At 44.0% G+C, this 14,512-nt stretch overlaps 1 protein-coding gene across 8 annotated transcripts in view; it reads left to right on the forward strand.

Moving 5' to 3' along the window:
- Positions 1-14,072, forward strand: part of SAP130 (Sin3A associated protein 130) — an 84,577-nt gene extending 70,505 nt beyond the window's left edge. For 5 of the 8 annotated variants that reach the window (XM_025404786.1, XM_025404791.1, XM_025404789.1 and 2 more), the window contains 5 exons: positions 4,698-4,946; positions 5,112-5,237; positions 9,745-9,848; positions 12,757-12,870; positions 13,129-14,068. In XM_025404786.1, coding sequence (XP_025260571.1) covers positions 4,698-4,946; positions 5,112-5,237; positions 9,745-9,848; positions 12,757-12,870; positions 13,129-13,287 — 752 coding nt within the window. In that variant the 3' untranslated portion in view covers positions 13,288-14,068. Of the gene's footprint in view, positions 1-4,697; positions 4,947-5,111; positions 5,238-9,744; positions 9,849-12,756; positions 12,871-13,128 lie in introns of all 8 variants that reach the window. The other 3 variants (XM_025404784.1, XM_025404790.1, XM_025404785.1) reach the window with 2 other exon arrangements.
- Positions 14,073-14,512: the final 440 nt, after the last annotated feature.

A 14,512-nucleotide genomic window follows, 5' to 3' on the forward strand; every position in this document is an offset into this window, starting at 1 on the left:
AGTCCATCCATAGAATACTCTCCATTGGCAGTTGCCTCTTCCCCTTCCCTAATTCTCTTCCAGCATCCAGATTATTCTATGACCCTCAGCCGAGACTCCCTGATACCCATTTTAGATGTTGCATGTCATTAGTTTTTGATAAATAGAAGAAAGCAATAAACTCATTGTGAAAACTAAAACTACTTTGCTTTCCTTTTGTAATTAAGTTTAATTTCTGGCCAAAATCATGAAAGAGATTAATATTTCCCCATGGATATCCTTCAATGTAGTTTCCTTGCATGCATTAAGAAAATGCTACTATGTAAAAGGGGTCACAATGTGGCTATAGTACTGTTTATTTCCAAGTTTCATTGCCTTATTATGCAATCAAGTAAGATTTATGTTGCTGAAAAGCCTATATGTGATTAGTAAAATCTTAAAGCAATTCATTTCTCCCTTTACCACTTCATCTTAACTCTAAACTTCCGGTTTGAGAAGGTCAAGTCACTTGAGAGGTTTTCTTTTTTTCTTTTCTTTTTTTTTAAAATAATTTATTGTGTAATTTTGTTTTTCCTACAAAAGTAACATATTCACTATACAAACTGTGTGAAGTAGAAACAAACCCAAAGAAGAAAGCAAGTTATTTGTTCTCTGGTATCCAGTATTACCTACTATTTCAGTGAGAAGGCCTCCATTTCTTTCTCATCTTGTTTGCCTGATAGTTGTGATTGTGCTGTGTGTATAGTTTTTTTTAATCTACTGTTTATTTACTCATCTATTTATTCTGCCATGAAATCTCTTTCTGTGGATATTTTTACCCGTGGCCCTTTCTTTGAAAGATACCATGAGTGATCCAGAAGGGGAAGGGAGCATCCTCAGTTATGCTGCTCATCTGCTCTCTTTGGCTGGTTCCCTTTACCTCTCTGTGCTAGGGAACTGCCTATAATCCTATCTCAACCTATAGGGGTCTATTCCAGGAATTGTTCTGGGCACGACGAAGCAGCTTTGTGTTAGACAAATGCAGCTTTATCCTGTTAGATCTTACATTCTAGCAAGGGAGACAAAAGATTAAAAGATGACTAAATTACGTGTGTGTGTGTGTGTGTATGTATATATGTATGTTTGGGTGATGAGTGCTATGGAGAAACAAAGCAGGGACGAAATATAGGGGAAAGTTGTAGCCAGGACTGGAATTTGTATAAAGGTTTTAGGAGAAAGCCTCACTGAGGAAGTGACCATTGAGTAGAGACATTAAAGAAATGAAGTTGCTGGCCATGAGGATATCTGGGGAAAGAGTATTCCAGGCCAGAGAGCAGTAAGTACAAAAATCTGGAGATAGGAGCATGCATGATGTGCTCAAAATATAGCAAAGAACCAAAGGTCGCTGGAGCTAAGTAAGAAGGGGAGTGGCAGCGGGATCAGATCATGGTTGAACAGGGCCCACAGGCTGTTGTAAAGGCTTTGGCTTTGCTGGGGTTGGCAGGGAGCTGTTGGAGCAGAGCAGGGAGTGTGAGCAGAGCAGTGCCAAGCGCTCACTTAGGACTGAAGATAAACACTGGCTGCTGGGGAAAGAACAGACTCTGGGAGCAGGGATGGAATCAGGGAGACCTGTCAAGCAGCTGTTGCATTAATTGCAAGGAACAATGAAGGCTCAGCCAGGGCAGTAGTGGTGGAAGTAGCATGAGGTGGTAGGATTCTGTTTATGTTTTTAAGGTAGAGCTAAGTGTGTTTCATGATTGGATATTGAGTGTGAGAGAACAGTATCTGGGACAACTTCCAAGATTTTGGCCTTAGCAATTGGAGGCCACAGAGTTGCCATTGACTGAATCAGGAAAACCTGCAGGAGGACCATGTTTTGTAGGGAAAGATTAGGAGTTTAGTTTTTGATAGGGTAAGTTTCAGTTAGCAAATGTAGACATCAAATAAATAGTTGAATCTATGAGTCTGGCTTTTGGAATAGAAAATGAAGTTGCAGATATAAATTTGAGAGTTGTCATTATATATAGAAACTGTATTTGAAGTCATGAGCCTGGATAAGTGGTTCAGATCACCTAGGGAATGAATGTATCTTGATAAAGACAGAAGCAGTCCATGATGTAGTCTTAGGATAGTGCACTATGATGAGATGGGAGAGGAAGTAAAGTCCAGCAAAGGAGGCTGAATGGAGGGAACACAGAGTAAGAATATCACTTACAGTGTGTGGTGTCCTGGAAGTTGCAAGAACAAAAATATTTCAGGGAGGAGAGAATGATCAGGTGGATCACATGCTCTTGAGAGATCAGGAAGATGAGGTCTGAGCAGTGACCTTTGGATTTGGCAAACAGAGGTCACAGAGGTCTTGAGGAAAGCAGTTTTTGTATAATGATGGGGTGAAAGCATGACTGGGAGCGAGTTCAGGAGAAAGCCGGGAGAGATAGAGACGTTATGTATAAACAGCACGTTTGAGGCATTTGTTCTAAAGGAAGAGAAAAAAGGTGTTGGAAGTGACATGATGTCAAGAAGATTTTTTTTTTTTTAGATGGAGTTGTGCTTTTTCGCCCAGGCTAGAGTGCAACGGCATGATCTCGGCCCACTGCAACCTCCGCCTTCTGGTTTCAAGCAATTCTCCTGCCTCAACCTCCTGAGTAGTGGGGATTACAGGCACTTGCCACCACACTGGGCTAATTTTTGTATTTTTAGTAGAGATGGGGTTTCACCATGTTGACCAGGCTGGTCTTGAACTCCTGACCTTGTGATCTGCCTGCCTTGGCCTCCCAAAGTGCTAGGATTAGGTGAGCCACCACGCCTGGCCAAGAAGATTTTTTTAAGATGGGACAAATAAGAGTTTTTTATGTTAATGGGAATGATCCAGTAGACTGAGAAGAATTGAGGATGCAGGAGAAAGTTGTGAATTCCTGGAGCATTGTTTGAGGAGGTGAGAGTGGGTGGGATTTGTGTGTACCTGAAGAGGTTGGCCTTTGCTGAAAGCATGGAGAAAACAGGAGAATATAGGGCCACAGTGGAGAGGGGGAAATGAGGTGGTGGGACTTGATGGACATGTTCTTGTGATTGCATCTATCTTTTTCAGTAAAATAGAAAGCAAGGCCATCCACTGAGAGTACAAATGGTGGCGGAGGCATTGAGTGTTTAAAGGAGAGGAAGGTGTGAAGCAGGCATCGCGAGAAAGACTGGACTTAGCAGAGAGGGCTGTCCGAGTGAGGCCAGTCAGCATGGTAGTGTGTCGCCCTCTGGCGACATTCAGTTGCATAGGTGCAGACTGGTTGGAGAATAGGATTTAACCTCTTGTCCTTTTGCTAAGTGAGTAAAGCAAGAAAAGGAAGGAACAATGAAGGAAGAAAAGGAATACAGTGATTATAGGGTTCAGACCTGGCGATGGGGGAGGATAGACATGAGAGGGGTGGGTGACTGCAGGAACATGGTTGGGTGAACAGGTGATAGTTCCCTGTAGGCCTAAGGAGTGCTGGAGGCTGAGTACTGAGGGGAAGAACCTAGAAAGAGAGTCGGATTTACCTGGGGAGTGGGATGCTAGAAATTGAGATTGGGTGTGAGGCAGTTTCTATTCAACGGCGACGGGAAAGTTTAGGGTATGACTGTTGGGAGTGGGCAGCGGAGTGGGTAGAGGAAAATAGGACAAGTGTGTGGTAGAGTGAAGATAAGAGTTAAGGTGAGCCCTTAACATGATTTTTAAGTTCCTAGATGTGTGATTCATACAAGCTCAAACAAATGTTTACGTCCTCACAACACATCTTTTTATCTGGAGGTAGCACACTGTGGTCGGTGAGAGTGCGAGCTCTGAAGCCAGACTGCCTCTGTCAGTCCCAGCTTGCCCACTTCATACTTGTGTGACTTGTGCCATATTTTCTCATCTCTGAATTGGAGGATAATAATAATGGGTACTTATTAGGATGATTTTTACGATAATGAGTTAATAGGTTACCTGCTAGACATTTATGTTAAAAAAGTGTGAAAAATAGTAGCTTAACTCATAAGATCCTGTTATCTCCTTTGGAAGAAGTCCTGAGGCAGACAGTTCAGGGATGGTGTGTGGACTTCATCAAATTGTTAGAAAGCCAGGCGCCTTCCACCTCTTCGCTCCACCACCTGTAGGATTTGACCTTCATGCTCTTGATTCAGGACAGCTGGGGATGCTGCAGCCACCTCATCTGAGTTCCAGGATCACAGAAAGAACACAAGGAGTAGGTCACACCTGCTCTCTCAGATCTCCCTCCTGGAAATTCCCTAAAAGTGCTACAAAATGCTTCTACTTGCATCTGAGATGACCACACCTGTCATGGAGGCTAGGAAGTACATTCTTTAGCTGAATATTATTGTGCCCTTGTCAAAGGGAGGTCCTGGAACTAAGGAAGATGAAGATATGGGCTACTAGGGAGGAGTTTGCAGCTTCTGCCACAGAGTGCTCAGCACAGTGCCAGGCACATAGGAAGACTCAGAGTGCTTAGCACAGTGCCAGATACATAGGAAGACTCAGAGTGCTCAGCACAGTGCCAGGCACATAGGAAGACTCAGAGTGCTTAGCACAGTGCCAGATACATAGGAAGACTCAGAGTGCTCAGCACAGTGCCAGGCACATAGGAAGACTCAGTAAATGTTGGTGCTCTGTGCCGCCTTCTTAATCATTGTCTGTGCTGGAAGGAAGGAGGTAACACTTCGTTGTGTTTGAGTTCTCACAGCTATGTCTGCTCCTTTTCCTGTGACAGCAGTTCCTCCGCTGGCTACCAACACTGTGTCTCCATCTCTCTCATTGCTGGCAAACAACCTGTCCATGCCTACAAGTGACCTACCACCTGGTGCCTCCCCAAGGAAGAAGCCTCGAAAGCAACAGCACGTGATCTCGACAGAAGAAGGTGACATGATGGAGACAAACAGCACTGACGATGAGAAGTCCACTGCCAAGAGTCTTCTGGTGAAGGCTGAGAAGCGCAAGTCTCCTCCCAAGGAGTATATTGGTAATGGTCACAGGCTGACTTGTGTTATGACGCTTCCCAGTAAAGTCAGAGTCCCACCCAGAGGCTCGCTACATAGTCAGCCTCACTCATGCCTTGCTTACTGGAATTGAACTTTGAGGATTGCTGACAATGTTAATAAGTTGTTTAATGTCTTCTCTGTAATAGATGAGGAAGGTGTGAGGTATGTCCCAGTGCGTCCAAGACCCCCCATCACTTTGCTTCGTCACTATCGGAACCCCTGGAAAGCTGCTTACCACCACTTTCAGAGGTACAGTGACGTCCGGGTCAAAGGTTAGTTTCTCCAGAAATGTTTGGTATTAATGCATGAAATTGGTATAAACTTAATTAAAATAAAAGAAAAACAGAACCACAGTTTTCCAGTTTCAAAAAACCCATAAATTTTTGTTACAAAATCTTGAGGCTTCAGTGTTTAAGTATATCCTGTAGAATATAAAACTTAGAAAATTACCCTTTGCCCTAGCAAGCTGTGTGTATTTATTGGAATTGCAGTTTAATGGTTAAGTGACAGCCTTGGTCTTTGTAAAATCCACGTGTTAACAACTCCCAAAGTACTGATGGAGGAGACCGGTGGCTTCCAGAGTCATTGTGGAAGAGCTGTACTGGGTTACTGTATAACACAGTTAAGTCTGCAGTAGTTCCTAAGATCCTAAAATATACGTGCATTGTAAGCATTTCTGCCAAAGGATCTTTTGTTTAACATATATACGAAGCTCTTGGAGTGGTCTAGGGTAAGCCCTCAATGAATGTTTTGTTGTTCTGGTAGAACCTGAGAATAACCTTTTAATAAACCCACATATGATTGAAAGTGCTGATAGTACTTTGCAAATACCTGCAAATATTTCTACTGATGGACTTTAAGTGCCATTAATCTCGGATATAATATATGTACAAAGAAATGTGAGCCTCTAGATAATTGGTCACATTTCCCATTCTCTTACATAAATTCCATTTGGAAACTGCTCTAAGGGTTTTCTTGAAGGCTCGAGATGAGTCCCACTTGGATGGAGTACTGACTAATTAAGCAGAGGTAGAGAAGCTAACAGTTCAGTCTCTGAATGGAAGTACAGAGGCAGCTACATTTCCCAGCTTTTCTTCCTCACAAGTGTGCTCTGAGATTGGGAAAGAATGAGATTTCCAGAGAGCAGGGAGTGCTGCCTTTTAGTGGAAGTAGGATATGAACCACTGAACAGCTCTTCATGCCACAAGAATTCCATAGAAAAATTATTTAGGAATTTGCTCGGTAGCATTTCCAGCCACACTACAAGAGTCTAAATGTTTATTGGGACTTGCTCTTCAAAAACTATCTCAAGAAAGATAACTTGACAGCTGAATTTTTACAATTCCTGAATCTTTGTTTCACTATATTCATACTAACCCCCTTTACACAGTGCCTCTTGACTAGGAAACTTTAGTGCAACTATTTTGCCTAAGCTACAAAATAACATATAAATTATATCTATAAATACATGAAGATAGACTAAAACTCACAGGAGGCCAGGCGTGGTGACTCACGCCTGTAATCCCAGCACTTTGGGAGGCTGAGGCGGGTGGATCACTGGAGGTCAGGAGTTGAAAATCAGCCTGGCCAACATGGTAAAACCCTGTCTCTACTAAAAATACAAAAAAATTAGCCAGGCGTGATGGCGGGCGCCTTTAATCCCAGCTACTCCGGAGGCTGTGAGGCAGGAGAATCTCTTGAACCTGGGAGGCAGAGGTTGCAGTGAGCCAAGATCGCACCACCGCCCCACACTCCAGCCTGGACGACAGAGCAAGACTCTGTCTCAAAAAAAAAAAAACCTCACAGGAAAGAAAAGAAGTACAGAAAACACGTAGTAATGTGGCAGACCTAAGCCTTACATACTAGTTATTGTCATAAATGTAAATAGTCTAAACATACCAATTAAACACAGATTGGCAGAATCAATGAAAAAACACAATCCAACTATGTGCTGTGTACAAGAAACTCACTTTGAATACAGTGGCATAGGTAGATTGACAGTAAAAGGCTAGAAAAACACATGCAAGCCAGGCGTGGTGACTGACACCTGTAATCCCAGCACTTTGGGAGGCCAAGGTGGGTGGATCACCTGAGGTCAGGAGTTCGAGACCAGCCTGGCCAACATGGTGAAACCTCACCCCTACTGAAAATATAAAAATTAGCCAGGCATGGTTGTACACACCTGTAATTTCAGCTCTTCAGGAGGCTGTAGCAGGAGAATCGCACGAATCCCTGGGAAGTGGAGGTTTGCAGTGAGCCGAGATCATGCTGCTGCTCTCCAGCCTAGGCGACAGAGTGAGACTCCGTCTCAAAAAAAAAAAAAACCACGCATGCACACAATACGAAATTAATTCACACAATATGAAATTAATTTACAAAAAAGCAGGAGTGGCTATATTAATGTCACATAAAGTAAACTTCTGAGGAAAGAAAATTGCTAGAGACAGAGAGGGACGTTACATACTGATAAGATAATCGGCTCACCAGGTAATGATCCACTTCTCAGCAGTGTCTTTTAAAATGTAGGCAAGGACATTCCAAATCTGTTTTATGAAGCCAATATTTTCATACTATCAAAACCAGAGTGTACAAATATAGAAAACGACAGATCGATATTCCTCATGAATACAGATGTAAAAATGCATTAATAAAATATTAGCAAATCAAATCCAGCAGTATATACCTTGACCAAGTAGAATTTATTTTTGCTGTACAAAGCTGGTTCAACATTTGAAAGCCAAAGTAATTCACCCTATTAACTGGCCTTATTAATTTCCTAGGGTTGCCATAACAAAGTACTGTGAACTGGGTGGCATAAAACAGTACGAATTATCCTCTCATGGTTCTGGGGGCTGGAAGTCCAGAATAAAGGTCTGATAGGATCATGCTGGCTGTGAAAGCAGTAGAGGAGAATCCTCCCTTGCCTCTTTGGTTTCTTGTGATTGCCGGCAATCTTTGGTGTTCCTGGCTTCCACCTGCACCACTCCAGTCTGTCTCCGTCTTCAAATGGCATTCTTCTCTTTGTCTCTCTGCCTCTCCTATCCTCCTTTCTCTCTCTCCCTCCCTCCTTGTACAGGCACTAGTCACTGGATTTACAGCTCACCTTAATCCAGTATGACTTCTTAACCAAATTACCTTTTTTTTTTTTTCTTGCAATGGAGTCTTGCTCTGTCCCCCAGGCTGGAGTACAGTGGTGCAGTCTTAACTCACTGCAACCTCCGCCTCCCGGGTTCAAGCAATTCTTGTGCCTCAGCCTCCTGAGTAGCTGGGATTACAGGCACCCACCACCACACCCAGCTAATTTTTTGTATTTTTAGTAGAGACAGGGTTTCACCATGTTGGCCAGGCTGGTTTCGAATTCCTGACCTCAAGTGATCCACCTGCCTCGGCCTTCCAAAGTGCTGGGATTACAAGTGTGAGCCACTGCGCTCGGCCTACATTACATTCTAGTGCAGTTATAGTCACAGGTACCAAGGAACTTCAACATATCTTTTGGGAAGAAAGCCAACCCACAACGAAAGCTAAAGAAGAAAAATCACATGATTGTATCAGTCAATAATAGAGAAAATTTGACAAAATTAAACACCTTTTCTTTTTTTTTTTTTTTTTTTTTTTTTTTTTGAGACGGAGTCTCGCTCTGTCGCCCGGGCTGGAGTGCAGTGGCCGGATCTCAGCTCACTGCAAGCTCCGCCTCCTGGGTTTACGCCATTCTCCTGCCTCAGCCTCCTGAGTAGCTGGGACTACAGGCACCCGCCACCTCGCCCGGCTAGTTTTTTGTATCTTTTAGTAGAGACGGGGTTTCACTGTGTTAGCCAGGATGGTCTCGATCTCCTGACCTCGTGATCCGCCCATGTCGGCCTCCCAAAGTGCTGGGATTACAGGCTTGAGCCACCGCACCCGGCCTAAACACCTTTTCATGATAAACAGTGTTCGAAACAGAAAAAGAAGAGTTCTTTCTTGATTTGATAAAGTTGTTCTGCCCTTGGAAAGGCTCCCTCTTGTAATCCCAGCACCTCTTATGCTTTGTTCTTTCCTTCAAACTAGCCTGCACAAGGTCTAGGCTACATCTTCATTAGTTCCACAAATCTCCTGCAATTCCCTTCACCACAGCCTCCACTGCTCTCAGGAGCACCTTTAGGTTTGAACTTCTTCACACTCTTGCAAATGGACTCACTTCCTTCAGGAAGAAGTTAGAAGGCATCTGTTTTACAGCCCACGTCTTCCGGCCAAATGTTTGAGCCAGGGCCTTGGAGATGGGGGAGGCCCCGGCTTGACATGTGGCAAGCTTCTCTCTGAGTGACAGCCCTGCTTTAGGAGGTAGCACTTAGTGGAGGGGAAGGAGGGAAGTAAGCAGCCTGGAGTCCTCTTGGTTTACCTCTCCTACATGAAACCATTACCTCAAAGAAAGAAGTTCTTATGGCCGGGTACGGCAGTTTATGCCTGTAATCCCAAAACTTTGGGAGGCCAAGGCAGGCAAATTGCTTGAGCCCAGGAATTCAAGACCAACCTGGTCAACATAGCAAGACCCCATCCCTACAAAAAACACAAAAGTGAGCCCAGCGTGGTGGCGCACACCTGTAGTCCCAGCTACTTGGGAGGCTGAAATGGGAGAATCGTTTGAGCCTAGGAGGCAAAGGTTGCGGTGAGCCGAGATTGTACCATTGTCTCAAAAACATAACAAAATTCTTATTAAAATAATGGCATTTACACTGCTTGAACACAAATCATTTACCTTTTTAAACACTGAAATACACATATTTTTGTTTTTTATGGTTCCAGAGGAGAAGAAAGCTATGCTGCAGGAAATAGCTAATCAGAAAGGAGTATCCTGTCGTGCTCAAGGCTGGAAAGTTCACCTCTGTGCCGCCCAGTTACTACAGCTGGTAGGTGGAGTTCTAGCAGTTGTTCATCATGCTGAAGAAAGGAGAAGACACTGGAGATTGCTGAGTTCATAGAGCTTTTTAAAAGTAACTGTGAAGCATTCCCAGCTAACACGGGTTATGGTAGCATTTGTATGTGTGCTGTGTAATATCACTGTGTCAGTTACATGTGATTAAAACTGAAATATATTTGAGTTCTGGTACCCAGATCCAAAATATATGGGACAACTGTGGTGTAAGACCTAAATTTAAGATTCAGTGTTATGTTGTGACATCTGAAATAGGGGGAGCCTCAAATGGCCTAACCGAGAGTCCCTCCTCCCAACTCTGCTCCCTCAGATGAAGTCTTCTAGCCAAACAACCCCTCATACCACAGGGACCAGGCACACAACTCGTGCTCCTTGCTGAGTAGTAGACTCCAGTTCCCTGCCAGCTTCCAATATTCCAATAGTATTCAGATAAGCCAGTCAACACATCATCATCCAGAGACCAGGTCATACCTCTCCCTCTCTCCTGTTCTTTTTTGGTTTTGTTTTTGTTTTTTGTTTTTTCTTTGAGACGGAGTCTTGCTCTGTTGCCCAGGTTGGAGTGCAGTGGCACAATCATGGCTTACTACAGCCATGATCAGCCTGCTGGGCTTAAGTAATCCTCTCACCTTAGCCCCCACAAACAGCTGGGACTACGTGTGAGTCACTGCACCCGGCTGATTTTTAAACATTTTTTGTAGAGGCCAGATGTGGTGGCTCAAACCTGTAATCCCAGGACTTTGGGAGGGCGAGGTGGGCAGATCACGAGGTCAGGAGTTTGAGACCATGGCTAACATGGTGAAACCCCCGTCTCTAATAAAAGTACAAAAATAAGCTAGGCATAGTGGCAGGCGTCAGCTACTCGGGAGACTGAGGCAGGAGAATCGCTTGAAACCAGAAGGCGGAGGTTGCAGCGAACTGAGATTGTGCCACTGCACTCAAGCCTGGGCAAAAGAGCGAAACTGCGTCTTGGGGGAAAAATAAAATTGTAGAGAAGGGGTCTCATTGTGTTGCCCAGTCTGTCCTGTGTCTTTAATTTTTAACAAGTTAAAAAAGTTAAATTTTTTTTAAATCCAAAATAAGGGGCCAAGGTCAGTGGCTCAGGCCTGTGATCCCAGCATTTTGGGAGGCTGGGGCAAGAGGATTGCTTGGGCCCAGGAGTTTGAGGCCCGCCGGGCAACATAGTGGGACCCTGTCTCTACAAAACAAAAGTGTTTTAATTAGCTGGGTGTAGTGGTGCACACCTCTAGTCCCAGCTACCTGGGAGGCTGAGGTAGGAGGATCTGTTGAGCCCGGAAGACCAAGGCTGCCCTTAGCCATGATCGCGCCACTGCACTCCATCCTGGACAACAGAGTAAGACACTATCTCAAAAAAAAGGAAGAAAACAAAGTTTATAGAATAAAGATATAAAGAAAATAATTTTTTGTAACTGCCCAACAGTGTCCACATTTGTCCCACAACATGTATTTTAAGCTAAGTTTTATTGCAAAAGAGTCAAAAAGTTTAAAACAGTTTAGAAGTTTGTAAAGTAAAAAGAGTATGCTAAGGTTAATTTGTTATTGAAGAAAGAAGAATATTTTTAATAGATTTAGTGTAGCCTCAGGACACAGTGCTTGTAAAGCCCACAGTAGTGTACAGTGATGTCTTAGAGCTTCACATTCACTCACTGCTCACCCCCTGACTCACCCAGAGCAACTTCACCGTCCTAATAGACTGCATTCATGTGAGTGCTCTTTACCGTTTTTAATCTGTCATGCCATATTTTTACCATACCTTTTCTATGTGTAGATATGTGTGGACACACAAACAGTTAACACTGTGTTTCCGTTTCCCGCACTATTCCTTGCAGTGACATGGTATACATGTTTGTAGTCTAGGAGCAGTAGGCTCTATCATGTAGTCTAAGTATGTGGTAGTCCATAACATCTAGGTTTGTGTAAGTACATTCTGTGATGGTCACACAACAGCAAAGTTGCCTAAAGACATTTCTCAGAACATATCTCTGTCATAAAGCAGAGCATGACTGTATTTGTGATTCATAAACTGCTGTTAATCTTATCTGTCCAATGTTGGATCTTATATGTTTGGCCATTTCTATAACGCTCGGGCAAGAATCCCTCCTTCACCAGCTGGGTGAAGAGGAGGCAACAACCTCATAAAGTTTTTCCTTCTTTTCAGTAGCAGTGACCTGAAGAGCATTGTCTGTTGTCAGTATCTAAAAAATGTAGTACCTTGGCTACTTCTGACTTAGCAGAAATCACTTCTGTGAAACTTGGAGACTTGTGTTTCAGAAGAATTGTGGATTCAAGGCAGTATTCAAAAGTTATCCTTGAAGATAGGCTCTGAACTATGGCAAATTATAATGTCAATCTTTGTTGATCCGTTTCCTTTACTGCCTTTATTTTATTGTATTGTATTTATTTGTTTTTTAGATGGAATTTCACTCTTGTTGCCCAGGCTGGAGTGCAATGGTGCGATCTCAGCTCACTGCAACCTCTGCCTCCCGGGTTCAAGCGATTCTTCTGCCTCAGCCTCCCGAGTAACTGGGATTACAGGCACGCACCACCACGCCCGGCTAATTTTGTATTTTTAATAGAGATGGGGTTTCACCACATTGGTCAGGCTGGTCTCGAACTCCGGACCTCAGGTGATCCACCCGCCTCAACCTCCCAAAGTGCTGGGATTATAGGCGTGAGCCACCGCGCCCAGCCCCTTTACTGTTTTTAAACCTTAGTATCTTAGTCCTTCCTTAGGAGAAAGGACATTGTCACCCAAACAACTCTTAGACAGTTTACAAAGGTGATTCAAGGTGGGTTCATTTGCCTGGGGTTGACATTGAAAAATATTTCCGAGGTCATGATATTCTCCCTTTTGTGTGTTGCAGACGAATCTAGAACATGATGTCTATGAAAGACTTACCAACCTGCAGGAAGGGATTATCCCAAAGAAAAAAGCAGCAACCGATGATGATCTCCACCGAATAAATGAACTGATACAGGTTTGAGTGAGCCCCTTCCCTTCTGATCATCCACTTTGTGAAGTTGCTTTCTGTAAAGCCCTACTTCTCCTGTTGCCCCCCGTATCCCTCTTATCTTCAGTTAAAAACATGTGCTTCAGCCTGCACTGCTGAGAAACAAGAAGACGCTTTCTCTATGTGGAAGCCTCAACGCGGCCTCTGCCCGAAGGCAAGCAGTTTTTTTAAAAGCCGTACTGCCCTCACGATCACTGATTGATGATGTGATGTCTTCTGTTTCAGGGAAATATGCAGAGGTGTAAACTCGTGATGGATCAAATCAGTGAAGCCAGAGACTCCATGCTTAAGGTTTTAGATCATAAAGACCGCGTCCTGAAGCTTCTGAACAAGAACGGGACTGTCAAAAAAGTGTCCAAATTGAAGCGAAAGGAAAAAGTCTAGACCCAGAAGAATCAGGAGTTTGGAAGCAAATTGATGAAGAATGATGGTGGGGGTGGGGGGGGGGGGGTTTGGTTTTCCAAAGTGGAACTTTGAAATAAAGGAAGTGTTCCTTAGTTCACATGTGAAAGCAGAGGGCCCCGTGACATCCAGTGGCGTGAAAGGATCAGAGCTGACTGGACACAGTGAGCCGCCTTCTTGCGTTCGGGGCACCCCTGTTAAACCTGCTCTGTGTCGTAAGTGACTCCAGATGCGTCAGTGTCCACCAGTTGGAAGCAATGACAAGGATGGCTGGCTGGGGTTGTTCAGCCTTCCGGTTCATAGACTGTATTTATCTCGTGGATTCCTGCAGGCCCCATACTGAGCCTGGACTGAAAGTATCCACTCGGACCATCTGTTATCTCTCTACACTGAAAATAAAACCTCTTCCACCCACCCCATTCGGTTCTTCTGCCTGACCTTCAAATGCCCACGTTGGCCTTTTACAACAGTGCCACGGCACCAAGCGAGCTGCCGCATCTCACACTCTAAAGGGTTTGAACTATTAGTTCTTGTCATTTTTTTAAAGGAACCATTCCCAAGTGAAATTGTTATATCGTCTGTCTTGCGTGTGTCAGAATTGGGTTTTTGTGGAGGTTCAGAGCAGGCAACACCGTAAGGTGCTCTCAGATCCTTGTTCTGAAGTACATTCTCTTGGTTCTCTGTACTTCTGTAGCTGGTGTGATGCTGTTAATCGTATGTACCACACATCTCCAGACGTTAATAAAAGACTCAAAGAGGTTTTTGTACATGCGCAGTTTGCATCTTTCTGTCAAGTGAATCAGCGCCACACTGACTTTCGCTGAAATGTTTACCCTGCTTTGGTTTTTCACACGTTGTTGGGAGCCTACTTTGTTGAAGTTATGCTGTTTGCATAGAGTTCCACTTATCAGGGTAGTTTGAGTATGCTACAGTGGTGAAATCTGTTGGATCTTGGCTCTCTTAAATATGAGCCTGTATTGTGGCCCAGTGCGGATATAAATTGGTCCAATTCTAGGACTGTTAAGGCTGCAGTACTGGGGGCAGAGCTTTCGGGTGGGTGGATCCTCTCCACAGGTTCCTCTTCCTCTGAACTAACCTGAGTGGAAAGGTAACTCAGATCCGCTTCCTGTGGGCACAAGACCAACCACCTCTGTCTGGCCTCCATGCGACAGAGCAGGAAAGATTTTTCTCAGAGGCTTCTGCTCTG

This window comes from Theropithecus gelada, chromosome 12, assembly GCF_003255815.1.
Source record: "Theropithecus gelada isolate Dixy chromosome 12, Tgel_1.0, whole genome shotgun sequence".
NCBI lineage: Eukaryota > Metazoa > Chordata > Mammalia > Primates > Cercopithecidae > Theropithecus > Theropithecus gelada.